General features: G+C 34.7%; 1 protein-coding gene across 7 annotated transcripts in view; it reads left to right on the top strand.

Annotated features, from left to right (window-relative positions):
- ATP2B1 (ATPase plasma membrane Ca2+ transporting 1) overlaps positions 1–18132 on the top strand; it is a 114956-nt gene that overhangs the window by 82407 nt on the left and 14417 nt on the right. For all 7 annotated transcript variants that reach the window (XM_077111581.1, XM_077111578.1, XM_077111577.1 and 4 more), the window contains exons 12-18: positions 1524–1761; positions 6448–6627; positions 7311–7398; positions 7750–7856; positions 13253–13444; positions 13677–13890; positions 14305–14516. In XM_077111581.1, coding sequence (XP_076967696.1) covers positions 1524–1761; positions 6448–6627; positions 7311–7398; positions 7750–7856; positions 13253–13444; positions 13677–13890; positions 14305–14516 — 1231 coding nt within the window. The remainder of the gene's footprint in view (positions 1–1523; positions 1762–6447; positions 6628–7310; positions 7399–7749; positions 7857–13252; positions 13445–13676; positions 13891–14304; positions 14517–18132) is intronic.

The following is an 18132-nucleotide window of genomic DNA, read 5'->3' as shown; positions in this document are numbered from 1 at the left end:
ACCTGGCTATTTTATTTCACTGTTAGAGATTAGAAACCATAACCATTCGTTGTTAGACAGGCAGCAGATAGATGGCATAGTGGAAAAATTAGAGAGATATTTGAAGTGAAACAGATCAGACTTTGACTCTTTTTCTGCGACTAACTAGCTGTGGGATCTTGGGCAGGTTCTTCCTTAGCCTCCATTTTCCTCCACTGAAAAAGGGGGTGATGACCACCAACTCTGTGAGTGAATAAAATAAAACATATCAGACATCCAGCATGGAACCTGATATTTAGTAAGTATACAGTAAGTGTTCCCACAGTAAAATTTACATTTTGTTGAAGAGGCTCTTAAATGTTAGATTGAGCAGTTGAAACTTAAATCGGCCAGATAACGCAACTACTGTATTTTTTTCCTCGGGTAGCTGAATGATCAAAGCTGTAATTGAAAACAATTCTTACATCAGGGAATAATATGGATTGGAAGAAAAAGAGTGTTCTAGAGATAGACATCAGTTAAAAATCTATTACAATAGCTTAGCTCAGAATAAGAGCCAAAAGTGAGATGGTAGTGTGGGGAATAGAAAGGAAAGGATATATTTAGGAGACTGTTTCAAGGAGAAATATATAAGGTTTAAGAGATTATAGTATATAGCTTATGAGGAAAAAGTAAATATCAGGTGAGATTTTAGGCTTGTATTGAAGTGATTGAGGTAACGTTGCCCATTATTTTGGAAATGAGAAAGTAGCTTTCAGTCTTGAATGCATTGTGTGTAATGTACTGATAAAACATCTGTGGCACTTTCAGCAATGATGAAATGCTTTCAAAAAAAGTCAAAATGAGATATGGATTTGGGAATCAGCTCCATAAAAGAGGGAAAAGAGGGCATCACCAAGGGAGAGGAGTGTAGAGAGGCAATGTGAAAAATAAACTTTAAATAGGAACATATATAGTATGTATTACATATATGTAATTTTTATTTACATAATTAAAGAAAAGGTTGTAGTTTCACTGAAAACAAAACTATTTCGGCATTACCTCTCACATTCTGATAAGCCATTTTTCTTCTTTTATGGTTAAAACAATATAGGTGGTGAAATAATGCCAAGCAGGTAAGGAGCTGATTGAACATGGCCCTTTTACTTTAAAAGAAGAAAATATTTGTGAACTTTATTTAATTAAAATTAATGTCTTAATTCTATACCGAAATGGTCTGTGTATTGTTTATTCTGCTCTGCTAGTAGGGTTTTGGGGGGCAAATTAAAAAGCACTGCATTTCCGGATAGAGGAAGTTTAGAGTATATCTAAGTAACTGATAAAATGGAGAACTGGCAAATGAATAACAGAAAGAGTAGAACTCACTCATTTTTGTAAAGAGGAAGGTAAAATGGAGCTATAACTTGTCTATAAAAATGCAATACATGTAATTCTTTAAATTCCAGATATCAGATCCCATGATTTCTAGCCCTTCCAGTTCACTTAAGTGGCGTTAACTATATTTTTGTTAATTATTGATGTTTGGATTCAACATTTCCTTTTAGGTGTTTCAAAATCTTGAGTGCTAATGGTGAGGCAAAAGTTTTCAGACCAAGGGACCGTGATGATATTGTAAAAACTGTGATTGAACCGATGGCATCAGAAGGCTTGCGAACCATATGTCTTGCATTCAGAGATTTCCCAGCAGGAGAACCAGAACCAGAGTGGGATAATGAAAATGATATTGTCACCGGCCTTACATGCATTGCTGTTGTGGGGATTGAAGATCCTGTGAGACCTGAGGTGGTGAAACATTCTGTGTTCTGCATGTGCAGACTCTTTCAACTGTAGAGTATCAGGGCATTAATTGTAATCAGTTTTCTAGTAAAATTCTTGATATTCATGATTTTTTTATTTCCTATGGAAACTGAGATAAGTGAAATAATAGTGCTTATCATGCATATACTACTTTCTAGGGTTTTCAGACAACTTCTCTTTGGGATCCTGTGAGTTTGTAGCATCATAACAGCAAAGTACCTTTACTGGGTAGTTTTTCAGATAGAGTTCTTGAAGTGTGACTAGTGTGACTGAAAACCTGAATTTTTAATTTAGTTTAATTTTAATGTAAATAGCCGCATGTGACTGTTGGCTATCATATTGGACAGCATGCAGCTCTAGACTTTGCTTTTCTTTTAATTTTTTTTGTCATTTTTTTTTTTTAAGTTTACTGAGTAAACTGTGTGCTGGTCACTGTAGAGGATAGTAGGGACAAAGATTTTTGAGATCTGGTCTCAGCTCTCAAATAAGTCATTGTCTTGAGTTGGGTTGGACAAACATATGTTAATTACAACATAGAATGTTAATACATTGTTAGATATGTTCAGAGCATGTTATAGGAGCCCAAAATCTAGACTAAAATAATATCCTTTTATTGAGTTTCACTGTGTTCCAGGTGCTATGCCAAGTGCTTTAAGTGTATTATTTCACTTGATGTTCAACTCTATGAGGTATGAGTACTATTGCACTCTTTTGATAGTTTGAAAAAATGAGATGTAGGGTGGTGCGACATGGCTTAGTGGCAGAATTCTTGCCTGCTATGCTGGAGACCCAGGTTCGATTCCCGGTGCCTACCCATGAGAAAAAAAAGAGATGTATATAGGTTCACTCTAAACCATAGACTTACTTTGTTCAGATCTTGTCTCTGTCTAAAACACATGTACTTAACACCACTTTGCTATATTAATCACCAGAGGGGCCAGATAAGACTTCCGAGAGGTTAATTACCTGATCTGAGTCTTAAAGGATGAGGAAGCATTAACTAGATCAAGAGAACAGCGATAAGCATGTTCTGATCAAAGGAGACAAGGCATAAAGATGTAAAGGCAAAACAGCTTTTGTTCAGCTAATTGATACCACACCTAATGTGTAGTTCCAGACACTCTTGTAGACAGTGGAAATACAGTGGAGAACAAAATAGGTTTGTATCTAGAGAGAGAGAACACAGCCAAAAAGGTAGAATGATAGATGCATGGCCAGTATGCCAGGTGAAAATAAGTGCTATGAAGAAAAAACCTAGTCCCTGCCCTCCTAGATTTTACATTCTGGATGACATTTGGGTGTGGGAAGCGAGGGGGGCAGGGTGGTGACATTAAGTAAGACATTACAACTCTGATGAGGGATACACACAGGGATATGAAATAAGTAAGGAAGACCACATTAAGAGTCTTTGAGGATATGATATTTGAGCTATGATCTGATGGCTAAACATGAGCCAACCATGTAAATAACTGCAACAGGAGCATTACAGGCAAAGGAAACAAGAATGCAGAGGCCTGAAGTGAGAAAATTATTTAGCTATTTCAAAGATGGAAAGGAGGCCAGTGTGGCTATAATTGGGAAGAGGAGGGGGGAGGCAAGATTTTATTTGGTCTTCCTATGCTATAAAGACTCTGAGTTTTACTGTAAAACTTAATGGGAAGTAATTTTTAAAATTCCAGTTGGGAAGTGACATGATTTATGTTGTTAAAATACTATTTCACATCTCTGTAAGAAATGAACTAGTGAGTAAGGTGGAAGCAGAGAAGCCTCTGAGATTATTTGCAGTGATCCAGGCAAGAGATGATTATGGCTTAGACTATAGTTTTGGCAGTAAAGATGGAAGGAAACAGATGTTTTCAAAGAAAATGAATGTAGAGCCACTAGGATTGAATATTTTAGGTTTGTTTTTTGACATTGTCAAGATGCATGAGATATCAGCAAATGAGCATTTGGACCTAGAAGCATGGAAGTGGTCTAGGCTGGAGAATTCACGTATAAGAGATCTCCTGAGGGGCAGTGTATAGCTACAGAAGAGAGCTTAGAACTGAGATATCTCCACAATTAGATGTCTTGTAGAAGAGGAGGGAACCAGTATCTTTAGCTTCTTTGACTGGGCAGATGGTAGATGGTATTATCCACATGATAAGAGAATCAGGAGAAGCAGCCTGTTTAGATGTTAGGATGATCTCATTGTGGGTTTTGGAGTTTACGATGCTTATGAAATATCCAGATGGATATGTTCGCCAACCTTTGGTCAAACAAAACCATTCAAAGTTTTATACATTGACTTAATGACTTAAATCTTACCTAAACCTAATATTAAATCAGGAGGACTACTACTTTTGTCCTTTGAAAGACATATTACTATCATAGTGTTGTTGGCATTGAGATTGATGGAGTGATTTGTCTTTTTCAAAACATTTAAGTTGCACTTTATTTTTTCAGTATTACAAAATGAAGTGAATATTTTTATAAAATGAGACAATATAATATGAACTTCTTTCTCAAAATGAATATTCTGGAGTGTGCACTTCTGGCCTGAGTAGATATATGGGACAAACCCAGCTTTATTACATATTCATAGATACTTCCACAAAATTCTTGGCCTCTTATCTCTAAAAGTGGAGATAGTTCATGAATTTTAAGGAAGTATTTGGTGATTAATAGACAGTCAAAAAATTTTAATTTACCTTTCTTAAACAGTTGGCCACATAGTTTTAATCCTAGGCCAGTTTCTTCCTCTTACTTGCTCCCCTATCCAAGGGATTGTGGGATACTATGCAATCAATGAGTACATGTATTTGCAAATTAATGCTGTTATCTTAAAGGAATAACAGGATATATGTTATATTGATACAGCAGACTTTTCAAAATCTAATGGAGTTGTTTTGTTTGTTATGGTTTGGTTTGTTTTTAGATAATCTGAGCAAACTCGGGTTCATTAGCACCTAGCACAATGTCTGACATTAAGTAAACATTAGTCTGAATGAATGGATATGATATACCTCACCTGTAATTTGAATGGCTAAAAGTTGATTGGGTGGAGAGAAATACTTGTACATTATAAATCTTAAAACTTACAGATACATATTTAAGTTGCTAGTGGTAAAGTTGCACATATGTTTTTAAGATAATAGAGTCCTGGTGGTTTACCCTGACTGGAATGTGCCCCCCTTGGAGAATACCTCAGGGTGACCATTTTCCTAAAAAATTCAGCAGTTTGATAAATACTAATCTCAGTTATATACTAGGCACTTATTTTTTTTTTTAATGAGTGAAAGACAATGTACTAGACAGTGGTGATCTAAAGATGAGAAATAAGGGTCTGTCCTTCAAGAAGCTCTTGACTTGCTGAGGACTCAGGCAAACAACTGTAGTATGATCTATGGGCAGTAACGGAGTATATGTGAGATGAAGGCACAGTTTTGTCTTGGTAGACTATTAAAGCACAGAGAAGTTAGGTTTAAATTTGTCGCAAACAGGTAAGCTACAGATCAAATTTAGCCTTCAGTCAATTATCTCTGGCCCATGGTGGTCGGTGGATGTATATAAGCATGTATGTGTGTAAATTACATGAAGTATTGGGAGATTACACACAAATCTGGATTTCTGCTTTCTCTTGAGATCATAGGTTCTTTCAGCATTTGGGCTTTAATTCCACCATGGCAAAAATTAAGATAAAGCTGAGTAGCACTTTGATTAGGCCTTCTTCTTGGGTTTGTTACTTTCAGTGTTTCCCACATTTATGCTTCCTGCATAACCCTGTGGGCATGTGAAAGTGCCTTTACTGGAAAATCAGTACACATTTGCCAACTAGAGAAAAGCAAAAAAGGATTTTCTAGGCAGAAGAAACTGTAGAAACAGACACATGGAAATAATATATAGACGATTCATCTACCAAGTGTGCAGTAAAGAGCAATTTTAGATAAACTTAGAAAACTAAGGTCAAGATACAATAATCTGACTGAGAACTTTATGGTTTACAGGATATCAGTTGAGGAATCCAGATATTTTTAAGAAAGTGTATTGTGTTAGAAAAAGAGTTTTACCATCAAGTGTTTAAGATGTTTGAAAGATGGGCACATGTAAGGCAAGGATGCCAATAAAAATTAATATAACTCAGGCAAGAGTCAATGGGGATGTGTGGTACAGGGATATTTTGAGGTGGAATCCTCAGGAGTCATTGACCTTTAGGGGTGTATGGAGTAAGGGATATAAAAGAGTTACAGAAGACCTTTAGGTTTCTGTTAGATAGGTGGGTAGATTAAAACATGGGCCTCTCTTAAAGAACAAATTCAAGTGTCTACTTTGCAGGTGAAACTATGAATCCAGCTTTCCTAATGAGGTTGGGGAAAGATTGTAGATTTGCAAGTCATTAGCACATGGAGGGTAGTTGAAAGAATGGAAGTAGATGAGGTAATCCTTAAAAGGGATGGAGTGAGAAGAAGGTACAATGACAACTGAAAATGAAGTCTCAACTAGGACTGTAAGAGTAGAAGTGGTACAAAGATTATTGGGAATAATTCAAGAAATATTGAGTATTTAGTTATGAAATTAATGTTGCAGTTATTTGTGAGACTCTGAGGTAAGCATAGTTGTTCAGTGTAAGTTTTTCCCTCTGGAAATACTAATAGTCTTATGGTTATATGATTTTTTTTCTACATAAACCAGGTACCTGATGCAATAAAGAAATGCCAGAGGGCTGGAATTACTGTGCGCATGGTTACGGGTGATAATATTAATACTGCCCGGGCTATTGCTACCAAATGCGGTATTTTACATCCTGGGGAAGATTTCCTGTGCCTAGAAGGTAAAGACTTCAACAGGAGAATACGAAATGAAAAAGGAGAGGTAGGTTTTTTAAAAAAAAAGTTTCATTAAAATTTTTAATAAGAATTCCATTCAACAAATACATATTGTGTATGTATGTGTGCACTGTGTATTAGGCACCATATATGAATAGATGCAGTCCACACCTAAGGAGTAAAAAACTAACATTCAAAGAGATAAAAGGGACAGTTTACAAAGCAATTGCCCTGAAGGGAGCGAGCACTTTTACTCAAAATGCTTTATGAAAGAAGTGTGTGTTCAGCCTGGATCAGTTCCAGAAGTACAAAATGTGAAAGGAAATACTGGAGGATGAGTTTGGAAAGGTTGATATGGAGCATATTTTAAGGAACCCAAACTCTACATTCTTTATTCTAAGCTAAAGGATTTCCATTTCCATAAGCAGTGGGGAGATTTTTAATATTTGATCTTCTGGTGATATATAGCAATGATTCCCAAACTTGAGTGTGTTTCAGAATCATATGAAGACCTTATTAAAACACATTGCTGGAACCCACCCCAGAGTTTCTAATGAGATAGGCCTAAAGAGATACTCAAGAGTATCAGTTTCTAACAAGTTCCAGGAGTTGCTGATGCTACTGGAGTATTGACCATACATTGAGAACATATGTATCATATGATGGATAGCCAGTTTGGAATTATGAAACTAGGTTTGGACATATTTTAACTTTCATAAAAATTTATAGATTGAGCAAGAGCGGATAGACAAGATTTGGCCAAAGCTCCGAGTACTTGCAAGATCGTCACCTACTGACAAACATACACTGGTTAAAGGTGAGCAGATTTTACCATTATTTCACATGTTCTACTTCCTAAAATAGAATGCAATACTGACTATGAGATTGAGTCATGGATATCAGTTTTCAAATAAAATCTAAATAATATTTTTTTTTCATGTCTTAGGTGAATGTATTTAATCTTCGATGTTTAAAACAGGTTATTGCTTATACTGTTACCACAGTTTCTGGAGTTGGTCTTTGCCCAACATCTAAGCAGTTTGTATTTCTATGTTCATTTACTTATTTTTGATTTTGAAGTCTGTAAGACTAGTCAAGATTTTCTGCAGAATCACCTTATTATTTAAAGAGAATTTTCTTAAAGCCCAAATATTTACTTTTATTTAAGGTATAATTGACAGTACTGTGTCAGAACAACGCCAGGTTGTAGCTGTGACTGGTGATGGTACAAATGATGGCCCAGCACTAAAGAAAGCAGATGTTGGATTTGCAATGGTAGGAACTTAACCTTTTCAAATATTTAGATGTAATTCATTGGCTGGGTTTTTGGGGTTTTTATTGTTGTTGTTAATTAAATTGCTATTGATTTTAAACACTGTCCCTCAAAATTCGTTTGAGGGATCATCAGTAAACCTAAATCAGTCTAAAAGTCTAATTAGTTTATACACTGCCTTTGTTTGATACAGTGAAATTTGACTAGAAAATGACTTTTTTTCAACAATTGTAATAATAGGATAAGTTTGCCATGTATTCTTGGTGTATTTAAATATCTGTCATCTCATCTGAACCACACAACAATCCTCTTAAGCTGAAACAGGCTTAGAGCAGTGGTATATATTTGAAAATATATTTCATAATCTTCCATTCAATCTAAACTATCTTTTATAAGTAATAAATGTCATCATTTAATATATGGATATAATCTTTTTTGATTGAAAAATATCTACTTAATTTCTCCCAAGTTCTCAATTTAGATTTGATTATTTAAAGTTTTAGAAAATGTCAGCATTTCATTACAGTTTTCTTATGCTGTAGCCACAGGTACTGATGAAATGTTTACTATAAAATGGACATCATGAAATACGTATGCTACATAAATATTAAATGACTGAAATTAGGTTGTTGAGTCTTTGAACCAATTTCTGCTATATATATCTATGTAATCCACTATGTTTTGTTCTGGAAAATATAGGTCAACAATCACAATTTACAAATCCAAAAATCTCTGGAAACTGAATTTTTTTTCCCCTAAATTGGCAACAGATTCATTCACTGCAAAACTTGTTCTGAACTCATGTGAGGCCATTATTTATCCCACTTGGTATGACTATTCAGTCACTGTAGAGATAAAAATATGTTTTACTGGGGTACGAGCTCTTTCTGGGAATGTTTCATGATATAAGGTATATGCTTCATTATTTTTCTAAAACATGGGAGATTTTGAATTCTGAAACATATGGCCCCCAAAGATTTCAGGTAACAGGATGTTTGTCTGTTCTAATGTTTATTTGCATAATTTGACTTCTGATATTTTGCTGCTAAAATAGAAGTGTAAAAGAAGAACCACCGTGGTGGCAGTATGTCAACAGAAGTGTGGGAAAAGGAAGTAGTGTGGGTAAATTGCTCTCAGTAACCATGAGTCTTGAGATCCCCACCCTATCCCACACAACTTACATGGTTGACGGCTGCAGAGGTATGAACCTCTGAAGACTTGTGAAAAGTAGCAAAAGAGGGATAAGGAATACATTCTTCTGTTGCTTTAGGCACACAGGATCATTCACTTTAGAAACACATGATCACCCACCACTGCTCTTGAGCATTTATTAGAATTCTTATTGCTCCTTTTATCCATACAGCTGACCAGGAAGGCACTTATATAGAATGCATTTTAAAATAAAAAAAAAGCTTTCACCCGGAACATGAGTGTAGAACAAATGCCGGGCTTTAAATAAATACAAGTAAGCATAGCACTTCAAACAAAACTGCAGTGCAGTGACTATTTTGTTTCTGTTTTTGTCTTTTTTTTTTTTTTTCAGATCTGAAGGTCCTAGGCCATCACATTTTTAAATAATAGCTCATCAAAAATCCAAATTTATTTCAAAAAATACAGAGAAAGAATAAGTGCTTGGTAGCTTGGACTTGAAAGCACTTTTGTTCAAGTTTTAATGTATTGGGTATTTGCTCATTTCTCCAATTATGTGTTTTAAAACTGAAAATCAAAATTTTTTGTCTTAGAGATTTTATTAGATACCCATAAGAAATTGTCGTCAGTCCCTTCTTAATAGTAAAAATGTCTCCTATTTTTCAAACAGAAATAGCATTGTAAAGACTATATATTTAGCAAATCCAAAGTAGAAGTTGGTCTTAAATTTTAAATTATGGTGATATCTTCATTGGATATTTTGAGAAATTTATTTGAACTTGTTTTTTATCAAAATATTAAATACTCGTGATTTAAAAGTTGTGTAGTTGTATAAGATGATGCCACAGTCCCTTTTGGCATATCATTTCTTCTACCCCATATTTTGGTTCTCCAAAGAAAACCAACTAACTGTTTTAACTTCTTTTTTTCCTTAGTATTAATTCCATATCTCTAAATGACATGATTATATAGTGCTTTTTAATGTTTTTTTTTAAGATATAAGGCATTAGCTATTGTCTTATTATGGGAGATGAGGCTTTAGCTCTTTTTCACACATGAACACACACAGACACACACACCACTTTTACTCCCACTATACATTCACATACACTACCTTTACCATCATTCTTTCACTCAAGTTATATCACAATTTTAGTTAGATCAATATTCAATCCTTTGACTGTAAATACTGCTCCAAGCTGAGCCATGTGGCCGACTATAATTTTCTTTCTTACCCAACTTCTTGTATTTTCTGTAAATTGTCTTTTTCATTGCTTCTTTCCCCTACTACTTGCTTAGTTTTACTGTGTATTTAACAGAATCATCCCCACATTCTCCTTTCGGCATCAGAGATAATTTGCACTCTTACCAATTTCGCTTCTTGGAGGTAATCTCTCCCAGATCTCCTGACTGGCTGTTTGCTAGGCCTGGTACACAATTGTCTGTTTTATCTCCATATCTGAGAATTTCTGTTCTCTTCTCTCTTTTTTTGGATATTTATTTCCTGGATTCAGTGTCATCATCTTTTTTGTTTACTCCCTCATCTATTAGAGCTACTTCATCCAATAGCTTCCTAAGAAAGGGTTCATGGGAGGCAGACTTTTTCATAATTTACTGAAAATCTCTATCCTCATTTCACTCTTAAAAATAACTTAATCTGACTTTGTATAAAAATCTAGGTTGAAAATCACTTTTACTCAGAATTTTCATTTCTCCATTGTTGTTCATACCATTTTGAATTTTGAACCTGTATAGCTCCTCTATGTTAAAACTCATGTTCTTCAATTTTGCAGAGTTTTCCTAAATTAGTCATTTCTCCTCTCCTGTTCTTTTTTTCTGGAATTTTTTCTCCCCCTCCTTCCTTCTTTGATTTTGGACCTCTTGGAAACTGATCATATTATCTTTGTCTCTTTTTTCCCTCTTTACCGTACCTTTACCATCCTGTTTTATGTTCCGGGCTCTTTCCTCAGCTTCTGTTGTTTTTTATTACCATTATATTTAACTTCCAAGAGTTTCTTTTTGATCTCTAAAATTTCCTTCCTCTTTTACCATCCTGTTCTTGTTTCATTCATGTACGTTTTATTTTTCTGAGGATTTGCTTTTTTAAAAGTAAGCGTTTGTCTCCCTGCAGAGTCTGTGCCCCATTTGCTTTTTGGTATAGTCTGATTCAGGTTAGTACTTTTCCTCAGATGTCAGGTTGTGTGTGTGTATTTATCAGTGTGAGGCTGAAAAGCTGGTAAGCCCTGTTCCTCTAAGTGGGGTTTGTCAATAGGAAACTTCTTGTTAAAGTGATCTGGCTCAGGGGGGGCCACAGTGGCTCAGCAGGCAAGAATGCTTGCCTGCCGTGCCAGAGGACTCGGGTTCGATTCCCCGTGCCTGCCCATGTATGAAAAAAAAAAAAAAAAAGAGTGATCTGGCTTGGCCATTTCCTTAGGGAAGTTTTAATGCAGTAATTTTAGATCTTTTCTCCTAGTGATTACAGTCCCTAGAAAAGACTTCAAATCCACTGCCTAGAGAGCAGTCCTAGCTGTTGCCTTCCAGGAGGCAAACAGAGGAAAAAAAGCTGACGGTCTCAACTTTTAATAAGTGCAATTACTCTTTACCTTCATTTTTCAAGAAGTGCTCCTCCACAAAGTGCCTGGTGTCCTCCAGTCTAGACACCCTCTGTCTTACCCTCTCAAGTAAATAAACAGGTAGTGTTCTGCCAGGCTGGGGGAGGGGATGATTTGCTTGGTTACCTGAATTTGGGAAGAGACCTGAAGGTTCTAGCTGCCTTTTCTTCTAACTTTGTTAGTGACATGTGTGGTAGTTGGTGTCAACTTGGCCAAGTGATGATGCCCCTGTTGTTTCTGTGGACTTGAATCATTAGTATGTGAAATTGCGCTGTGGCTGATTACATTTGCAGTCGGCTAAGGGGAGTGCCTTCCACAATGAGTGAGGTTTAATTTAATTAGCTGGAGGCTTAAAAGAGAGAAGTCACAAGAGCTCAGCAGCTCAGCATACCTCATCTCAGCACTAGCAGCTCAGCCCAGACATTTAGAGATGGAGAGAAAAATCGCCCCCAGGAAAGCCATTGGAACCCAGAAGCCAGGAGAGAAGAGCAGCATACTTCCCCATGTGCCTTTCCATGTGACAGAAAACATGAACGCTAAGCTGCCTTTCCTCTGATGAATTACAAATTTTTAACAAAATAAATCCCCTTATTAAAATCTGATCCATCTCTTGTGTGTTGCATTCTGGCACATTTAGCAAACTGAAAAACGTATATCACACATACAGAAAAGTGTGTAAGTCATAAGTGTACACTTGAATGAATTACCACAAGTCAACAGGCCTAGTCTATACAGGACAAGAAATAGAACATTACCTATACTCTCCCATTCACACTCTTCCAGTTACTACCTTCTCTTTTTCTCTACAAAAGTAATCAGTATCCTGATTTTTAACAATAAATATTACTGTTTTTGCCAGTTTTTTAACTTTTTAGAAAAGAATCATACCATATAAATACATACGATTTTTTTTTTCTTCTTGAGTCTGGCAGCTTTTCAGCATTGTGCATTATGTTTGTGAGATTCATCTGTGTTGCTACATGAAGCTGTAGGTCTTTTATATTTTTAGTAATTCATTCCATTATATTGTTGAGATGAACATTTCAGCTGATTATAGTTTGGACCTCCTAAGTATGCCCTCAGTGTCTTTGGTAGACTTTAAAAAAATCCTGTTTTTGTTCCTACCTCTACCCCTACTTCCCAGCATTGTCTAATGCTTGTAACTCTAAGTGTTATAAGGGTTCTACAGTGCACATAAGGATACGCCTTGTTTTTCTTGCCATTGGATCTGGTCAATTATCATTTGATATCTATTTTCTCAGCCTCCATGATTTTCTTGTGGTATCTGTTTTTCCACTTTGTACTTTGTCTTTGTGAGCTTTTTTTTTGAAATGCTGAATGTTCTTTTTAGTGGACTTTTGTAAGGAACTAGGATAATGCCTCTGTTTGCTCCTCCTGCATTTTTAACCCAGTTTGAACTTTATTATGTTCAATGCCTCATTCTGTATGCTTGCCTGCTACTAAGGTAGAGTGTCTTTCTGAGTGATAGCTTGGAATAACTGTATTACCTTTTTTTAAGTAAATTTAATAATTATTAAGTATAACAATAAATTTTTCTTTATTTTTTATTATCCTTTTGAATATTTAAAACCTATGTCCTAAATATTTAGTCTAATTCACAGAATTTTTTTTAATAGGGTATTGCTGGAACTGATGTAGCTAAAGAAGCATCTGATATTATTCTCACAGATGACAACTTTACAAGCATTGTTAAAGCAGTTATGTGGGGACGAAATGTCTATGACAGCATCTCAAAATTCCTTCAGTTCCAGCTTACTGTTAATGTAGTAGCAGTGATTGTTGCTTTCACGGGCGCCTGTATCACTCAAGTAGGTGAAAATTTGTTTATTGAAACTAGTTTATTTTAAAACAAAATTGGACACAATCTGCTTTTAGAAAATACCTAAATATTTAAATAAGCTGCAACTTAATATTTTAGGTTAATTACAATAAAAATGTAATACTGTTCTGTTCCTTAAGTTTTAAAATACTAAAGGCTGCCTAAGAACTTTAAGACTCTAGATAGTTGTGAATGTCTATTAGGAAACATGTCTTTTTTAGGATTCACCACTTAAGGCTGTGCAGATGCTGTGGGTAAACCTCATAATGGATACTCTTGCTTCCCTGGCTCTGGCAACTGAACCACCCACTGAGTCTCTCTTGCTTCGGAAACCTTACGGTAGAAATAAGCCTCTCATCTCACGCACAATGATGAAGAATATTTTGGGTCATGCATTCTATCAACTTGTGGTAGTCTTCACGCTTTTGTTTGCTGGTAAGACTTCATTCCTAACAAAACTTCACTTGTTCCTGTTCCAAGCTAATATCACCCAAGATGTTTCAGTGTTGAAAAGTTTTCAAAAACCTAAGTTTTTCTGTTACTCTCCATTTATCATTAATTTCTCTGCTTTATCAGTGGATGTCTAATAAATTTGGGGAGGCAGTATGAGGAGAAAATATAGAGTCCTGATTTCTTGTCTCTTCTGCCACTAACATAGATATGTGATCTTGAGCACATCTTTATAGTTCTGGGGCTTTGGTTTCCTCTCTCCAAGCAAGTTTATACTGTCTAGTACTTTGTCATTTGAGATCAAATAAAGGGTTTTCCTGAGTTTTATTATTGCATGCTTCCTTGAAATGTTTAAGTTTTATATGATCTTTACAAAATAGTAATTTTTCATTCTTTCAGGAGAAAAGTTTTTTGATATTGATAGTGGAAGAAATGCTCCTTTGCATGCTCCTCCTTCAGAACATTATACTATTGTATTTAATACCTTTGTGCTGATGCAACTTTTCAACGAAATAAATGCCCGGAAAATTCATGGTGAAAGAAATGTGTTTGAAGGAATCTTTAATAATGCCATCTTCTGCACAATTGTTTTAGGCACTTTTGTGGTACAGGTGGGTAATTAGAAAACATAGTTTCAAATTTGATTATTATATAGGAGCCTTTAGATAAATGGGTAGCTTGTTCCAGAAATAACCTGAGAGCTTTGTGTGTGGGTCTTGTATGTATTGCCTTAATGATGTTTAAAAAAGAGTTTTATATATCATAACACAAGTGAAATTCTACATTATGAATAGGATATTAAGCTTATATTACTTTAATTGTGCCACTTTTTCTTTGATTGAGATACTTCATACTCTGGTTTTAAGTATTTACATAATTTTTTAATAATTATTATTAAAATAATTTTTATATTATTTGAAGAATATTTTACAGTTTACCACGTTTTCTAGTTTAGCTAGAGTGATCACCTTAGGGCTTCTAGCAATTAATAGCAGTGGAATTTTTGCAGTAAAATAAAGTTTAGAAATGAATTATTGTAAAATCTATGTGATTTTGAATGGCCACATCATGTGGTATATTTCAGTTTTTTGTTTTGAAATATTGTCAAAACAAAGACTGAAGAGGAATGGAGAATGGAATGTCAGGGATATGATTAAGTATAAATAGGAAGAGGGATTGAAAAATTTCCCAGGTTTTTATAGAAGCCATTCTAACAACAAAATGGGTCACTTTGTATATAGTGATTTTGCATAACTATGCATTATATCTTTGTCCTTATATGATCTTTGGTTCTGTGTTACTGTTCTGGTAAATGTTAATAGTAGAATCTGGAATCAAAATAGATAAGTAAATTGTGCATGATCACATCAAGAAGTCAATGAACACAATAATATTTAGAATTAAAAAGTGAGTTTTTCAACCATAAAATCAGACAGTGATAGCACATATTTGGAAATGAAGGTCTAAGAATTTTAAACAGTTTATCCTGGCTATATCTTGTGCACTGTGGATAACAAAACCCTAGCCGTAATGATTTTGTTTTAGCTCTCAATTTCTGTAGCCTTTGAAGGAATTATTGCTTACTTGCCATGTATTTTCTGGAATTATTTTATTTTGATTTTATAAAAATCATTGTTCATGATGTGCTGAAATTTTAGCTTTTAGTTGCTTTGAAATTGGGTTCATTTTATTTTTTTTTAATATATGAGGATTGTAAAATTCAGTTGTGTATATATCAATCAAGCAAATCTGGTAACTCAATCCCAACAAAGGTCATTGTCCACCAAAAACAGATAATATGGAGTGTTGTTCTTCAGTGAGTTAGAAATTAATGCTACCCAAAGTGTGGTCCACAGACTAGCTGTTGGTCTGCTGTTTGTTACCAGTGCACGATGACATAAGGAGTTTGTGCTAGAATGTAAATCAGTGACACCACAATGTTCATTTCAGGGGAGGGTTTTCTGCTTTACTGCTAGACTCCTTTTTGTTTGTCTGTTTTTAAGTAGTAGTGGTAAAATTTCTTGATGAAGAAAACCGTGCATTCATTTACATGCTAGCACACTTACCCTGTCATGGACCAGCACTTTGAATTGTACTGTTGTAGAAAGCTGACTGATTAGGAAAACATGACCCTTGATTTACACGTAACTCATTTTGTTTCTTTCTAAAACAGTCTAGCCGAAGTCTTGACTGTAGATCTGAGGTACTGGAAGGATTTGACATCACAGATTGTATTACATCTAATTTCTATATTTTACTAACTGATTCTCAGTTTTACTGTTTTTGATCATGAAATATATAATAATCCTTAGCTCTGAGTTAATATTTATAGTTTCTTTCCTACTGTGTAGCATTTAACATGAATCAGCGTTTTCAAAATTTGTTCTAAGAAACACTACTCCTTTGTGCTTAAATCATTAGTAAGTTTCGGAAATGTTGCCTGTTCTACCTCTTGGAAATCTTTAAAGCAATGTAATCTTACTAGTTCTGTGACTTTAACAAGTTACAATTTCTTCATCTTTGAAATGGCAATAATATATTAGTTTACATCATAAAATTAGTAGGCATTAAAGGGAGCAGTACATATGTAATGTACTGAGCTTAGTGCCTGATAGTAAAGAGACACTCAAATATCAGCTGCCCTTTTTTTTTTAATTGACAGTTTATCTAAATTTAGGAGAAAATACCTCATTCCCTCAACACATTTAGGAAATGCTTTAGTAGTCCACTTAAATATACAAAATTCAATAAAAAGTACACAGTACTAATTTATTAACCAAGTTGTTTAGTATATAAATTATAAACAAAATGGTTGAAGTTGAGACTACATTCCATCAGTACAATGTTGAACTAAAGTGTTTGTTAAAGAATATGAAAGCTTAACTTCTTGTCCTTTGAAATAAATGCCTTCAACTAATTAGACATACAATTTTATTTCTTCCAACTTTAAAATCAAAGATTAATAATTTCTTCATGAAATTGAATCAGCCACTCATAATAATCATGGATTTGTTTCTCTAGCATCCTAATATCCTTCTTTTTACGGCCTTCATTATATGAAAAAAAGATAAAGTTTAGGTTTTTTTAAAAAACTGGGATTGCTCATTATTTATTTAGTTTACAAAAGAAATTTATTCCAGGGTTCAATTCCCAGTGCCTGCCCATGTTAAAAAAAAAAGAAAAAGAAAAGTATTCCATTTTGGTAATCTTTTAAAATCCAAGTTAGAGGCGCAGTGGTGGCTCAGTGGCAGAATTCCCACCTGACATGCTAGATACCAGGGTTTGATTCCCAGAGCCTATCCATGCCAAAAAACAATGTACTTGGAAATTTAGGGTGCATAGGTGGTTCAGTGTTAGAATGCTCCACTTCCATATGGGAGACCCGGGTTCGATTCCCAGACCATGCACCCCCCAAAAGAAAAATCCAAGTTAGACTGTCAGTCTGGCTAGTTGTGCTACTCATGTGCCATTTGATAATCTAACAGTGCATTGACAATCTAACAGTAAAGTGTACAAATAATCCTGACTTTGGAGAACAGTGGCATTGATACTAATACATATTACTTGAATTGGAATAAAGTACAGTTGCAAAGAACAAAGTTCATATATTTCTTTTTAAGTAAGTTTAAAAACGATAACTACTTGTTCTTTTTCCTTTCAATGTTTGGCAGCTACTGTCTGCCTTATTGAGGAGAGTCCTGTCAGACTCACAGAGGATGAATGTTTTTTCCTAACTCTGAATACTCCCTTATACATTGTTTAAGTCTTTTAAAATAGGAAAGGAAGCATAAGTGCTATATTATGAATTTAATTTATACCAATCATTGAATCACTCCTTTATAAAGGAGATCAAAATGCTACCTGTTGGCACTTATTTCATAAAGCTCTGCCAGTTGCTTTTCTTCTTTTACAGTCCATTTGTATTTATCCTCACATCTGAATAATACCTAGGAATGAATAGCACATAGAACAGAAAGATTGAATACCATGTCCATTATTCTATAACATATGATCTTTTTCATAAAAGTATATTATTTTAGTGGAAAGTCATGAATTACTTAAAGAATTATGCTGTTTTCAAAAGTATGTGGAGATGTTGCTTGGGGATATGGATTGGAAACAGTGCAAAGTTATTCTTAATCATAAGAATTAGTAAATATAATTAAAACATGAAATATGCCCTTAAAGTCTTGGGTCAGATTTTACTTTTTTCAGTTTTCGTATATT

This window comes from Tamandua tetradactyla, chromosome 7 (assembly GCF_023851605.1).
Source record: "Tamandua tetradactyla isolate mTamTet1 chromosome 7, mTamTet1.pri, whole genome shotgun sequence".
NCBI lineage: Eukaryota > Metazoa > Chordata > Mammalia > Pilosa > Myrmecophagidae > Tamandua > Tamandua tetradactyla.
Note: the sequence above shows the minus strand (reverse complement) of the source record. Positions and strands in the feature narration are given on the sequence as shown.